This window comes from Salvelinus fontinalis, chromosome 19, assembly GCF_029448725.1.
Source record: "Salvelinus fontinalis isolate EN_2023a chromosome 19, ASM2944872v1, whole genome shotgun sequence".
Lineage (NCBI taxonomy): Eukaryota > Metazoa > Chordata > Actinopteri > Salmoniformes > Salmonidae > Salvelinus > Salvelinus fontinalis.
In genome coordinates this window covers 17,391,183-17,406,764 of record NC_074683.1, presented here as the reverse complement: position 1 = coordinate 17,406,764, position 15,582 = coordinate 17,391,183, and the positions used below count along the sequence as shown (strand labels likewise).

Here is a 15,582-nt window from a genome sequence, read left to right as displayed (position 1 = left end):
TTAGTGGATTGGGCGACGCATGTGGCAAGGTCTATCACGGACTACAAAGGCAAATCCACCCAGACAAGCTTAACACATTCTATCCTTGCTTAAAGGCAGACAATACTGTTCCATCTAGGAAGATTCTCGCTGCTCCGGACGACCAGGTGCTTTCGCTGTCCGAGGCTGACATGAGTGAAACTCTCAAAAGAGTGAATACTCACAAAGGTGCCAGGTGGCATCTATGGCTGCTTCCCTGCTACTGAGCCATTTTACTTAAGTTCATATTCTTATCTTTTCTTATTTCTTATTTTTGTTGCATTGTTGAGAAGGAACCTGCAAGTAAGCATTTTGTTGGATGGTGTATACCACGTGTATCCTGTACATACAAGTAATGAAACTTGAAACTAATGCAGAGGCAAAAGATGATCCATATTTTGATGCTGCACTGGTGGTACCAGGATGGGGACACGCACCTCAGGGCGAGTGCGGAGAGGAGGCACATGACGTACTGGACTGTGGAGGTGTACTGGAGGTCTTATGCGTGGTGCCGGAACTGGTGGTACCGAGTTAGGGACACGCACCTCAGGGCAAGTGCAGAGAGGAGGCACAGGACATACTGGACTGTGGAGGCACATTGGAGATCTAGAGCGTATAGCTGGCACAATGCGTCCTGGCTGGATGCTCACTTGAGCCCGGCAAGTGCGAAGAGCTGGAATAGAGCGCACCGGGCTATGAATGCAAACTGGAGACACCGTGCGCATCACTGCGTAACACGGTGTCTGACCAGTCACACGCTCCCCAGCACACCTGCTCTGCAGCACTCTCCATGCTAGCACCTCTCTCCGGAATCGTGCTTCGAACTTCTCATCCGACTCCCTGAATGGCTCTATGTGCCCCCCCCCAAAATAACGTATTGGGGTATCTGTGGCCTACCTCGTTGGTATTTCTCCTCGTAATATCGCCGTTCCGCTTTAGCTGCCTCTATTTCCTTCCTCGGAAGGCGATACTCCACAGTAGGCGCAGCGTGGTATGTGTACATTCTTCTTTATTCTAAGAATGAACACTAAACAAAACGAACAAAAGAACAAAACGAAGCTATACAAATGAGTGCTAACAGGCAACTACACATAGACAAGAACCCACGAACACCAAAGGGAAAATGGCTACCTAAATATGATCCCCAATCAGAGACAACGATAAACAGCTGCTTCTGATTGGGAACCATATCAGGCCACCATAAACCTACACATCACCTAGACCTACATAGCCTAGACTTACAAAAACCCTAGACAATACAAAACTAGCATATCCACCCTCGTCACACCCTGACCTAAACAAAATAATAAAGAAAACATAGATAACTAAGGTTAGGGCGTGACATGGGGTCTAAAACCAGACTGAATAAGCATTTTGTTTACATTGTTTGTCTTCAGAAAGGCAGTGAGTTGCTGCACAACAGCTTTTTCAAAAATTCTTGAGAGGAATGGGAGATTCGATATAGGCCGATATTTTTATTTTATTTTCTGCGTCAAGGTTTGGCTTTTTCAAGAGATGCTTTATTACTGCCACTTTTAATGAGTTTGCTACACATCCGTCTATGAATTGCGTGGTAGGCTATCCTGGTGGATTCCGCTGTGCGCGGGTGATGTAGTGTTTTCCCATTTGCAAGGGTTATTTATCTCTCTCTATAACTAATAGCTCCGTTTGAAGGACACTCCCCCACCGAAGGAGACTCGAAAACGAGGGGGTTGGCTAAGGGGGTATTAGGATTGAGCCTTACAATAGGCCCTGAAGGCACAGGGAATCAGCTGACCTTCCTCTGACCTACAAACAGACTGGGAATGGACATGGGGCCAAGTCTCCAAGTCATAGCACCCTTGGGGGGTCTGTATCAGACACACAAATATACACGCATGCATTGACGGACACATCCACACAAGTACACATACACTAGTGATGCACACATTAATTCATAACCCACATTCCCCGTGGTTATATCTGTAAGGCGGGTTAGGGTCATGAAATATTGTGTGGATGAAGGGTGGGTGGGTGGCGGGTGGGTTGAATAAAGAGGAAAAAATGCATTAAATTCTTATGCAGTTCATATCTATAGGCTACATTGAGGCTTTTTTTTCATCATTTTTAACCTGGCTTTGGTGTGTAGTGTAAGCATAAGCTTTAGGGCCTAACTGTAGCATGCCACATACACAGTAATTGCCAAATGCTTTTGGGAACTTGGGCAGATAAAGGTAACGTGTATCCACTGAGGCAAAATGGACAATGCCGGAGTTTAATTTAATAAGAGAAAAACTGCTAAATGGAGAGTTGAAAATAAGGAGAAGGGAGGGCCAGAATGTCTAATGTTTGGGAAAGATTTGGTGAAAGGGATGATACACTACATTACCAAAAGTATGTGGACACCTGCTTGTCAAACATCTAATTCCAAAATCATCGGTACTAATATGGACTTGGTCACCCCTTCGCTGCAATTGCAGCCTCCACTCTTCTGGGAAGGCTTTCCACTAGATGTTGGAACATTGTCGCAGGGACTTGCTTCCATTCAGCCACAAGAGCATTAGTGAGGTCGGGCACTGATGTTGGACAATTAGGCCTTGCTCACAGTCGTCATTCCAATTCATCCCAAAGGTGTTGGATGGGGTTGAGGTCAGGGCTCTTAGCAGGCCAGTCAAGTTCTTCCACACCGATCTCGACAAACCATTTTTGTTGGACCTCACTTTGTTCACGGGGTCATTGTCATGCTGAAACAGGAAAGGGCCTTCCCCAAACTGTTGCCACAAAGTTGGATGCACAGAATCGTCTAGAATGTCATTGTATGCTGTAGCGTTATTAAGATTTCCCTTCACTGTAACTAAGGGGCTTAGCCCGAACCATGAAAAACAGCCCCAGAACATTTTTCCTCCTCCACCAAACTTTAAAGTTGGCACTATGCATTGGGGCAGGTAGCGTTCTTTTGGCTTCCGACAAACCCAGATTCGTAAATCTAACTGACAGATGGTGAAGGGTGATTCATCACGCCAGAGAACGTGTTTCCACTGCAACAGAGTCCAATGGTGTGGCGAGCTTTACACCACTCCAGCCTACGCTTGGCATTGCGCATGGTGATCTTAGGCTTGTCTGCTCGACCATGGAAACCCATTTCATGAAGCTCCCGACAAACAGTTCTTGTGCTGACGTTTCTTCCGGAGGCAGTTTGGAACTCGGTAGTGAGTATTGCAACAAAGGACAGTTTTTTCACGCTTCAGTGCTCGGCGGTCACGTTCTTTGTGCTTATGTGGCCTACCGCTTCACGGCTGAGCCGTTGTTTCTCCTAGACGTTTCCACTTCACAATAACAGCACTTACAGTTTTCCGGGGCAGCTCTAGCAGGGCATTGACGAACTGGCTTGATGGAAAAGTGGCGTCCTATGACAGCGCCATGTTGAAAGTCACTGAGGTCTTCAGTAAGGCCATTCTTCTGCCAATGTTTGTCTACGACGATTGCATGACTGTGTGCTCGATTTTATACACCTGTCAGCAACGGGTGTGGCTGAAATAGCCGAACTCACTAAGTTGAAGTGATGTCCACATATGTTTGTATATATAGTGTAGCATCAGCTATGTTATGAGTGATGATTGTGAGGCGCTATAACAAATTGACAGTCACAAGACGGGGACTTCAAAATTGTACGTCAAAGGAGCTGTAGGCCTACTGTTCAGATGAGTTAAATAGATAGTAGCTGAACTGAAATCTGGACACTGACTGTAGGTCTATAACCTCTCACATACCCTAATATATAATATTAACTCCTGCAGAATTAAGCAGCATCTTGAGAATGAATGCGTGGTTAGGGACCGTCTGTAAAGGAGCTTTCTTTATCAGCATCGTAAAACTGTCATCTGGACATTTTGCACGGAAAATCCCACAAAAATGTTTGGAGTTAGCCTATGCATTTTCCCTAAATGTATTTTCTTTGCGAGAGAAGCATATATGAAAGAGAAAAGAAACTTTACCGAAGCATTCATTTTATTGAAGCATTCATTCCAGGGCAACAAGTAATGACAGAAGAGAAGCTGCATGTACAGTATAAGTTGTCTAACAATTTGCCTACCAAAATGTCAGATATTGTAACCAGAAACATAGGCTTATCTAAAAAAAAGCCTGTCAAGAAATTGCTCTTCCATCGCTGACTGTACAGCGCATTTTCTATATTTGAGGGTTAGGGTCGGATGCGCGACTCACATTTTCACTTCATCCATAACACGCACACACACACACACACACACACACACACACACACACACACACACACACACACACACACACACACACACACACACACACACACACACACACACACACACACACACACACACACACACACACACACACACACACACAGAGCTTAGTGATTCATGCTCCAGCTACTCTCCATCTGCCGTGACTCATTCTATAGCAGAAGTGTGTGTATCAGGTGTGTGACATATCCATGTATCTGTCTGTCCCTGTTGCAGAAGCATGTTAAAAATGTCAATGACCTATCTCATCTCCATCTTTGCCTCTTTTTCAGGCCTCGATGTCCAGAGGCAATCTCTCTCTCTCTCTCTCTCTCTCTCTCTCTCTCTCTCTCTCTCTCTCTCTCTCTCTCTCTCCTACTGTTATCCATTGTATTATACTGTAGGGTGATGGAATGTAATGGAATATCCCTACCCCCTTCTATCCCTCCCTCCCGCAGGCATTCATGTCTATGTTCCAGATCTTAACCCAGGAGGGTTGGGTGGACGTGATGGACCAAACTCTTGTGGCCGTCGGTCAAATGTGGGCTCCCGTAGTGGCGATCTACTTCATCCTCTACCATCTGTTCGCTACTCTGGTAAGGGCTCTGTCTGCACAGTGTTGTAGATCCTGATGCATTCCATTTAGCAGACACTTTTATTCAGTAACCTACAGTGACCTACAGTCAGTGCATACCCATAGAATGATTAGAAGGAATAGATCGAATTCTATGGCGCATGCATGTTTTTGTGTTTCTGATCCCTGTGGGAATTACACCCACAACCTATTGACCACTTTGAATTTGTATTGTCCTCACAGCACCATTGTAAATGAGACCCTGGTCTCTATGGGTTGTTACCTGACGAAGGCTATTGTAATGCTCTACAGTATATGTGGGTGGAGGAAGGATGGATGGAAGCACAAGAGCAGAATACCATTGTGCTGGCTCGCTTTCTTTTAATGAAAGGCTCTTCACAACCTCACAGTGGATAAGTCTGACCTTATTCAATGTATTGATCAGGCCTCGTGTCTACTACTACCTTGTAACCTCGTAGTGGAATATTCTATCACACCTTTGCTACCGCGGATCGAAAGATTTCTACACCAGCTCACGATCTCACGGTGTCATGTAGAATGTTGAGAGACGTTGTTTGAATATATCCCCCCCCCAAAAAAGCTTTGTAAATAATGAAACATTGATCTGACAAAGGAGTACGTCTCTGTGTAATCAAAAAACCAACCTATGTTATTCTACGGTGTAGGACAGGCCAGTAACTTCTTCGTCGAATGAAGGTGCTGTGTCCGGTCGCACACAGACCTGTATGGTTACACAAAGTGTGTATCCAAAACTAGCTACAACCATTTGTGTATTCACATTTATTTTGAAGTATATCTATTTTTTTCATTTGAATTTGAATATTTTAAACAATATTAGCTTAGTGTTTGAATCAGATGCATTTTTTTAGTGAGCTACATTTTCAAATCCAATCAAAAGGAGTAATAGCCACAGGCTATGAGACACAAGGACCAGATTGCGTGTGTACTACATTTTTATTCAGTCAATATGATGATAATGACCAAAAAATTATAATGTTAATACATTTAGGAAATGCAACCACATGCAATGAAATGGTGCTCGCCCACCATGGCTACATGTAAAGTTTGTGGAGATCGGTTGATGTTAGTTGAGTTGAGTCCCTATCCTCATCAAACCCTCTGTCTTTTCTGATTCACCTTGATGTTCAAGTTCCAACAAAACCATTTTCCCGTGAGGGGACATTCAACCAAAAACAGGACATTTTAAAACATTTACAAAACAAAACTTCAAATAGCACCTCTCACACCGGTACCAATAATACAGATTTTTTTTCAATCGACATCCCCCTCTATTTTAAATATGCATTGTGATATTCTTCTGAGAAGAATAAGAAAGACATGAGTTCGAATACATTTGCTTGCGTTGTGAATTTGATTGCATTGCATTTCTCCTCGCTTGGAGTGCCGGATCGGCGGGGTTTTGCAGTTTTCAGACTTTTCTATTGGTTCATTTAGCTAGCCTAGCTCTTTACATTTCAAACTGATAACATTCATAAAGATGTGTGTTTGAAGAGTGGAATGTTACTTTGGCTTATGTGGTTGTGGAATGTTGATACGCTTTACCCTCACAGACAAAAAGTTTGTAATATATTATATACGCAATTTAGGAGACGCTTTTATCCAAAGCAACTTAGTCATGCGTGCATATATTTTGGTATGGAATCATAACCATCACCCATGGTCAACCATGTTCTACCAAATGAGCCACAAAGTAAAAGGCTTGGGAACAGCATAACACTTTCTGTAGTAGTAGCATGAGTAACTCTTTAATGAGTCCTTGTCTGTGGATGATTGACATCAAATACAATATGACATGTTGAGATAGGGTTCAAATTAAAACTGCCTTGTTGGTTAAGGGCTTGTAAGGAAGCATTTCACTGTAAGGTCTCTATACCTGTTGTATTCGGTATGTGACAAATACAATTTCATTTGAGTTGAAATGATGTAACCTTGTCCAAACAAATTGCCTCTCCCAATGGCATTTGTATAATTAGTCAGTCAATCTGTTTTCAGAGCAGAAAATGTTAACTCCAATTGTCAATTATGGCTGTAGTTTTAACTTCATCAAACCATGAAAGCACCTACAGTGCATTTCAATAAATGGGCACTATGATGTGACGAACGGGTGGACAAAATGATCCACAACCACCCAGTATGACTCCAATCAGCAGCTGTGTTGATTACAGACCTGGGTTCATAGGATTTACATTTTTGGGACTGTTCCATTGGTTTCATTTAGCTGGGTAAGCTTAATCCAGTGCAACTAAAGTATGGTAAACCAAAACAAAATACTGTTTGAACCCAGATGGGGTTGATTGTGACACTCTGCTTTTGACTGCTAATCAGAGTTGACATTTGAACATTGGGCCTGTGATAGTGGAGGATATGAGATAACAAACCACGGACTGCTTCGGGGGTGACTCAGACACAGCCAGACACAGAAGATGTTTTGAGGACAGAACACAGCACTAATACGAATAAGGAGCTTCTTTAATTTTCAGAAAAAGCCTCTGGCGATGCCATGACACTAACCTCTAAAAAAAAAAAAACAGCAGGTGGTTAGTTTTCAGCATCTAGGAACATTCGATATCATTTGAAAAGAAGTATTCTCATAAATCCCTTGTGGTTGTGTTGCAGATTCTGCTCAGTCTTTTCGTGGCCGTCATCCTTGACAATCTAGAGTTGGACGAAGACCTGAAGAAACTCAAACAAGTAAGTTCTGGTTTTCCTTTTAGTTTATTGACCTGTTGTTCAGACTTTTCCATTTATTCGACTTGAAACATGGCCTGTGTCATTATATTTAATTGAATCTGGTATTTCAATATCAAACATTTTCGTGCCTAAGAAGAAGTGACACTGGATTCTAGGGTCAAGCTGAATCTATACGGTTGCCAGACAGAATCCATACAGAGTATTTCCAATTCATTTAGTATTGACACTTGCACATTCCTATTCCTATTGTTAATCAATGGTGCTCAAGCCTTGATCCTTGAATCCTTAGCGTCCATCCGGAAACTAAAGCTGGTCTACAGTCCTCCCACTCTCAACATTCCCTACATATGTATTACCTTTGACTTTATGTCCTTTTGGAATGGCCCCTGTGTGGTTTAAGCTCCAGGAACCACCGTTGGTCAACATAAGTGTTGGTTCTATTAAGTGTTTACCCACACACAAGTTCCATTCATCTGGACTGACCACGGCACTGTACACAACCAGACCTGCTGGAAACGGGCCAAAACAGAAGAGCAACAGACAAGAGTATTATTATCTTTCGTTTTTTACTTAACTTTTGCGGTTGTGATTTCCTGTCTGTCTCCTGTGTTTAGTATCACATCAAATCAAATTTTATTTGTCACATACACATGGTTAGCAGATGTTAATGCGAGTGTAGCGAAATGCTTGTGCTTCTAGTTCCGACAATGCAGTAATAACCAACAAGTAATCCAACCTAACAATTCCACAACTACTACCTTATACACACAAGTGTAAAGGGATAAAGAATATGTACATAAAGATATATGAATGAGTGATGGTACAGAACGGCATAGGCAAGATGCAGTAGATGGTATCTAGTACAGTATATACATATGGGATGAGTAATGTAGGGTGTGTAAACATAAAGTGGCATAGTTTAAAGTGGCTAGTGATACATGTATTACATAAAGATGGCAAGATGCAGTAGATGATATAGAGTACAGTATATACATATACATATGAGATGAGTAATGTAGGGTATGTAAACATTATATTAAGTGGCATTGTTTAAAGTGGCTAGTGGTACATTTTTACATAATTTCCATCAATTCCCATTATTAAAGTGGCTGGAGTTGAGTCAGTATGTTGGCAGCGGCCGCTAAATGTTAGTGGTGGCTGTTTAACAGTCTGATGGCCTTGAGATAGAAGCTGTTTTTCAGTCTCTCGGTCCCTGCTTTGATGCACCTGTACTGACCTCGCCTTCTGGATGATAGCGGGGTGAACAGGCAGTGGCTTGGGTGGTTGTTGTCCTTGATGATCTTTATGGCCTTCCTGTGACATCGGGTGGTGTAGGTGTCCTGGAGGGCAGGTAGTTTGCCCCCGGTGATGCGTTGTGCAGACCTCACTACCCTCTGGAGAGCCTTACGGTTGTGGGCGGAGCAGTTGCCGTACCAGGCGGTGATACAGCCCGACAGGATGCTCTCGACATGACATCACCACAAAGGATATAGTGGAGCGTGAACACACGCCAATGATGTGTATACACCTTTCGGTGTGTGCTCACTTTTTTTTTTACCACTACATCACATTACATAATTGACATTCTCAGATTGGAGGGGAGTTCCCTTCTAGCTAAAATATCAATATGTCACATGGTACATCGCATCGTCATTGTTTCATTACTTTGATTGTTGTTACATGATAATAATGACCACCATGCCAGGGTTCCACAGTGACTTATAGCATCTATGGTGGAATATACTGAGATGGAATAGCCTCAGGTATTGTCAGAATACGGGCATGGTTACCAACTGATCTCTCATTTCTCGCCTTTGTGTGGCTGTTGTGTTCCATCATGACTCGTTGTGCAATTAGCGTGAACAAGCAGTGCTGGTGACACACACAAACACATGCTGACAAACACACACAGGAGGACAGGGACACTCATCAGAGCTCGGTTGGTGAACTTTAACGAGGCGTCTCCAGCATCATGTGCAAATGCAGCGCTCCACCAGACGAGTATTCACGGAAAGGGCTTTTCAACGTGGTTCAATTTAGCGACAAGAGCATTAGTGAGGTCGGGCACTGATGTTGGGCGATTAGGCCTGGCTTGCAGTCGGCGTTCCAATTCATCCCAAAGGTGTTCGATGGGGTTGAGGTAAGGGATCTGTGACGGCCAGTAAATTTCTTGCACACCTTTCTCGACACACCTTTCTCGACATTTCTATATGGACCTTGCTTTGTGCACAGGAGCGTTGTCATGCTGAAACAGGAAAGGTAATTCCCCAAACTTTTACCACAAAGTTGGAAGCACAGAATCCTCTAGAATGTCATTGTACGCTGTAGCGTTAAGGTTTCCCTTCACTGGAACTAAGGGCCTAGCCCGAACCATGAAAAACAGCTGCAGCCATTATTCCTCCTCCTCCTCCGCCGAACCCAGATGTGTCCGTCGAACTGCCAGATGGTGAAGCGTGATTCATCACTCCAGAGAACGCGTTTCCACTGCTCCAGAGTCCAATGGCGGCGAGCTTTACACCACTCCAGCCGACGCTTGCCATTGCGTGTGGGGATCTTAGGCTTGTGTGCAGCTGCTTGGCCATGAAGCCCATTTCATGAAGGTCCTGACGAACAGTTATTGTGCTGACATTGCTTCCAGAGGCCATTTAGAACGCGGTAGTGAGTGTTGCAACCCAGGGCAGACAATTTTTACGTGCTATGCACTCGGCGGTCCCGTTCTGTAAGCTTGCGTGGGCCTACCACTTCGCGGCTGACCCGTTCTTGCTCCTAGATGATTCCACTTCACAATAACATCACTTAGTGTTGACTGGGGCAGCTCTTGCAGGGCAGATTTGATGGCGCTACGTTGAAAGTGACTGAGCTCTTCAGTAAGGCCATTCTACTGTCAATGTTTGTCTATTGAGATTGCATAGCTGTGTGCTCGATTTTATACACCTGTCAGCAACGCATGTGGCTTAAATAGCCGAATCCACTAATTTGAAGGAGTGTCCTCATACTTTTGTGTATACAGTGCATTTGGAAAGTATTCAGACCCCTTCCCTTTTTCCACATGTTGTTACTTTACAGCCTTATTCTAAAAGGGATTATATAAATTGTTTCCCTCATCAATCTACACACAATACCCCATAATGACAAAGCGAAAACAGGTTGTAATGTATTAAAAGCAAAAAACAGATATACCTTATTTACTTAAATATTCAGACCCTTTGGTATGAGACTCAAAATTGAGCTCCGGTGCATCCTGTTTCCATTGATCATCCATGAGATTTTTCTACAACTTGATTGGAGTCCACCTGTGGTAAATGTAATTGATTGGAAATGATTTGGAAAGGCACACACCTGTCTATATAAGGTCTCACAGTTGACAGAGCATGTCAGAACAAAAACCAAGCCATGAGGTCGAAGGAATTGTCCGTAGTGCTCCGATACAAGATTGTGTCAAGGCACCACATTTTTTTACAGCATTGAAGGTCCCCAAGAACACAGTGGGCTCCATCATTCTTAAATAAGTTTAGAACCACCAAGACTCTTCTTAGAGCTAGCCACCCGGCCAAACTGAGCAATTGGGGGAGAAGGGCCTTGGTCAAGGAGGTGACCAAGAACCCAATGGTCACTCTGACAGTGCTCCAGAGTTCCTCTGTGGAGATGGGAGAACCTTACAGAAGGACAACCATCTTTGCAGCACTCCACCAATCAGACCTTTATGGTAGAGTGGCCAGACGGAGGCTACTCCTCAGTAAAAGGCACACTTGGTGCCTTTTGGAGTTTGCCAAAAGCCACCTAAAGTACTCTCAGACCATGAGAAACAAGATTATCTGGTCTGATGAAACCAATACTGAACTTTTTGGCCTGAATGCCAAGTGTCACGTCTTGAGGAAACCTGGCACCATCCCTACGGTGAAGCATGGTGGGGGCAGCATCATGCTGTGGGGAAGTGTTTCGGCGGAAGGGACTGGGAGGATCGAGGGAAAGATGAACAGAGCAAAGTACAGAGAGATCCTTGATGAAATCATTCTCCAGAGCGCTCAAGACCTCAGACTGGGGTGAAAGTTCACCTTCCAACAGGACAACAACCCTAAGCACAAAGCCAAGATAACGCAGGATTTGCTTCGGGACACATCTCTGAATGTCCTTGAGTGGCCCAGCCAGAGCCCAGACTTGAACCCAATCGAACATCTCTGGAGAGACCTGAAAATAGCTGTACAGCGACGCTCCCCAAGCTTGTAGCGTTATACCCAAGAAGACTTGAGGGTGTAATCGCTGCCAAAGGTGCTTCAACAAAGTACTGACTAAAGGCTCTGAATACTTATGTAAATGTTGCTGTTTTTTATTTTTAATAAATGCGTAAATATTTTTTTAAATACTGTTTTTGCTCTGTCATTATGGGGTATTATGTGTAGACTGATGAGAATTTGTATGTATTTAATCCATTTTAGAATAAGGCTGTAACTTACCAAAATTTGGAAAAAGTCAAGAGGTCTAAATACTTTTCAAATGCACTGTATAGTGTATTTGTGCATCTAACTATCACACTCATCATTATTCACGATTCATTCAGGATTATCCGTAACCATTGTAGCATCCACATTCATGTAAAAGTGTTTTAGAAACATGTACACACAGAAGTGAATTTGTCCGAATACTTTGTGTCCCCTAAAATGGAAAGACTATTAACAAAAAGTGCCGGAATTTCTAAACAGTTCACCTGATATGGATGAAAACCCTCACATTAAAGCTGACAGTCTGCACTTTAACCTCACAGTCATATTATTTAAAATCCAATGTGCTGGGGGAGTAAAGAGACAAAATATCAAATCATTTGTTACTTTTGTTGCTCACTGTATATTTCACTGTTCATTTCATGTATATGATCAGTGTTGTTGGTGGAGAGCAGCATTTGAATGGTTGAATGTGATGTAATGTGTATTCTTTTCCACTGTGATGCATCCACATCTCAACCAGAAATGTTTCGGATAGACTTTTGGGTATTCCCTTCAACCAATGTCAATCAAATGATCGATCGATCGATCAAACCAATCAATCAAACCAACTATGATTTAAGTGTATATTTTTTTTTGTTAGAACTGAATACCTTTTTTTAACTGAAAAGCCAGTCAAAACTGACAAGCCATATATCAATGATACTTTCCTGGGGAACCTTGACACACAGAGCTCATGCATGCATGATCTTCCCTGGGACATTGTTAATCCTTTCCTTTTCACAGTCTGCCGCGCCCGTAGACAATTGCCATGCTCAAATTAATTGGAAATAATGGAAAAACAAATTGAAGGTGAATAATCTATTCAAAATGTGTATTCATGCAAATCTTTGAACTCAGTATAGGTATTACAGTTTTTGCATCCAAACTGCCTCTGCGGATATTGGAAAGTGGCAATCACAGGCAGCTTTTGATCTAAACAGAAGGTCGAAACAGTGATGGAAAATCTTGTAGTTCACAGTTCACATTGTTCATAATGTCATATTGTCATTGGCGTTTCCCTGTGTGTGTGTGTGTGTGTGTGTGTGTGTGTGTGTGTGTGTGTGTGTGTGTGTGTGTGTGTGTGTGTGTGTGTGTGTGTGTGTGTGTGTGTGTGTGTGTGTGTTTGTGCATTTCCCTGTGTGTGTGTGTGCATTTCCCAGTGTGTGTGTGCATTTCCCTGTGTGTGTGTGTGTGTGTGTGTGCATTTCCCAGTGTGTGTGTGTGCATTTCCCAGTGTGTGTGTGTGTGCATTTCCCAGTGTGTGTGTTTCTCAGAAATGTTAACAGCAAAACCAGTCAAACATGCCAATTACCTCCGCTGGAGGCGATTGTATTTCAATTCCATCTATAAAAGCTGCGTGTGTACGACATGCGTGTGTACAGTTGGTTGTGTGAGCGTGGAAATGTATAATTTGTTCATGTGGTACTGAGTTCATGTTAACAACGGTAGATTGAGAACAAAATTAAATTGACATTTCCATCCAAGAGCCTTGATACATTGCTCAGTAAGGACTCATGTATATGTCTCTCTTTGAAATATACCTGTCCTTAGCTATCTCTTTATGATTTGATGTAGTTGGAAACATAGTGAGTTAAGACATGATACTTAAATGATTCAAGCAAGTCCTGATACGCAAATTATTTAAGCGAGTCATGATACACTATATATACACAAGTACGTGGACACACCTTCAAATTATTAGATTAGTCTATTTCATCCCGTTGCTGACAGTATAAAACCGAGCACACAGCCATGCAAACTACATAACCAAACATTGGCAGTAGAACGGCCTTACTGAAGAGCTGTGACTTTCAACGTGGCACCGTCATAGGATGCCACCTTTCTAACAAGTCAGGTTGTCAAGACGTCTTCCCTGCTAGAGCTGCGCCAGTCCACTGTACGTGCTGTTATTATCAAGTGGAAATGTCTATGAGCAACAACGGCTCAGCTGTGAAGCGGTAGGTCACAGAGCGGGACTGCCGAGTTCTAAAGCAGGTGCACACAAGCCTAAGATTACCGTCGCGCGTCTGCTGGAGTGGTGTACCGCTCGCTGCTACGCAAATGCATAGTGCCAACTGTAAAGTTTGGTTGAGGAGGAATAATGGTCTGGTGCTGTTTTTCATGGTTCGGGCTAGGCCCCTTAGTTCCAATGAAGGGAAACGCGACAGCGTACAATGACATTCCAGACGATTCTGTGCTTCCAACTTTGTGGTAACAGTTTGGGGAAGGTCCTTTCCTGTTTCAGCATGACAACGCACCCGTGCATAAAGCGAGGTCCATACAGGTTTGTTCGAAATCAGTGTGGAAGAACTTGACTGACCTGCACAGAGCCTTGACCTCATCCCCATCGAGCACCTTTGGGATGAATTGGAACGCTGACTGTGGGCCTAATTCCCCAACATCAGTGCCCGACCTCACTAATGCTCTTGTGGCGTAATGGGAAGAAAGTTCCTGCAGCGACGTTCCAACATCTAGTTGGAAGCCTTCCCAGAAGAGTGGAGACTGTTACGCAGCAAAGGGACCAGGAAAGGGACCAACTCCATTTTAATGCCCATGATTTTGGAATGAGATGTTCGACGAGCAGGTGTCCACATACTTTTGTCCATGTCGTGTATCTTCCTTTACCAAACTGCATATTTTAGAGTGGCCTTTTATTGTCCCCGGCATAAGGTGGACATGTCTAATGATCATGGTTTAATCAGCTTATTGATATGCCACACATGTGGTGGATGGATTATCTTGGCAAAGGACAAATGATCACCAACAGGGCTGTAAACAAATTTGTGCACAACATTTGAGAGAGAAAAGCTTTTTGTGCGTATGGAACATTTCTGGGATATTTTATTTCAACTCATGAAACATGGGACCAACACTTTACATGTTGCGGTTATAATTTTGTTCAGTTAAAAAAATATATATGTAATTATTATTTTAACCCTTTTTCTCCCCAATTCTATTGGTAGTTTACAGTCCTCTCTAGAGGTCGACCGATTATGATTTTTCAACGCCAATCCCGATTATTGGAGGACCAAAAAAGCCACTTTTTATATACAGTTGAAGTCGGAAGTTTACATGCACCTTAGCCAAATACATTTAAACTCAGTTATTCACAATTCCTGACATTTAATCCAAGTTTAAAAAAAAAACTGTTTAGGTCAGTTAGGATCACCACTTTATTTTAAGAATGTGAAATGTCAGAATAATAGTAGAGCGAAGGATTTATTTCAGCTTTTATTTCTTTCATCACATTCCCAGTGGGTCAGAAGTTTACATACACTCAATTGGTATTTGGTAGCGTTGCCTTTAAATTGTTGAACTTGGGTCAAACGTTTTGGGTGGCCTTCCACAAGTTTCCCACAATAAGTTTGGTGAATTTTTGTTTCATCAGACCAGAGGACATTTCTCCAAAAAGTACGATCTTTGGCCCCATGTGCAGTTGCAAACCGTAGTCTGGCTTTTTTATGGCGGTTTTGGAACAGTGGCTTCTTCCTTGCTGAGCGGCCTTTCAGGTTATGTCGATATAGGACTGGTTTTACTG

The 15,582-nt window shown here is 43.0% G+C and overlaps 1 protein-coding gene across 10 annotated transcripts in view; it reads left to right on the top strand.

Annotated features, from left to right (window-relative positions):
• Positions 1 to 15,582, top strand: part of nalcn (sodium leak channel, non-selective) — a 272,502-nt gene that overhangs the window by 163,167 nt on the left and 93,753 nt on the right. For all 10 annotated transcript variants that reach the window (XM_055870947.1, XM_055870944.1, XM_055870942.1 and 7 more), the window contains 2 exons: positions 4,715 to 4,852; positions 7,489 to 7,563. In XM_055870947.1, the coding sequence (XP_055726922.1) occupies positions 4,715 to 4,852; positions 7,489 to 7,563 (213 nt within the window). The remainder of the gene's footprint in view (positions 1 to 4,714; positions 4,853 to 7,488; positions 7,564 to 15,582) is intronic.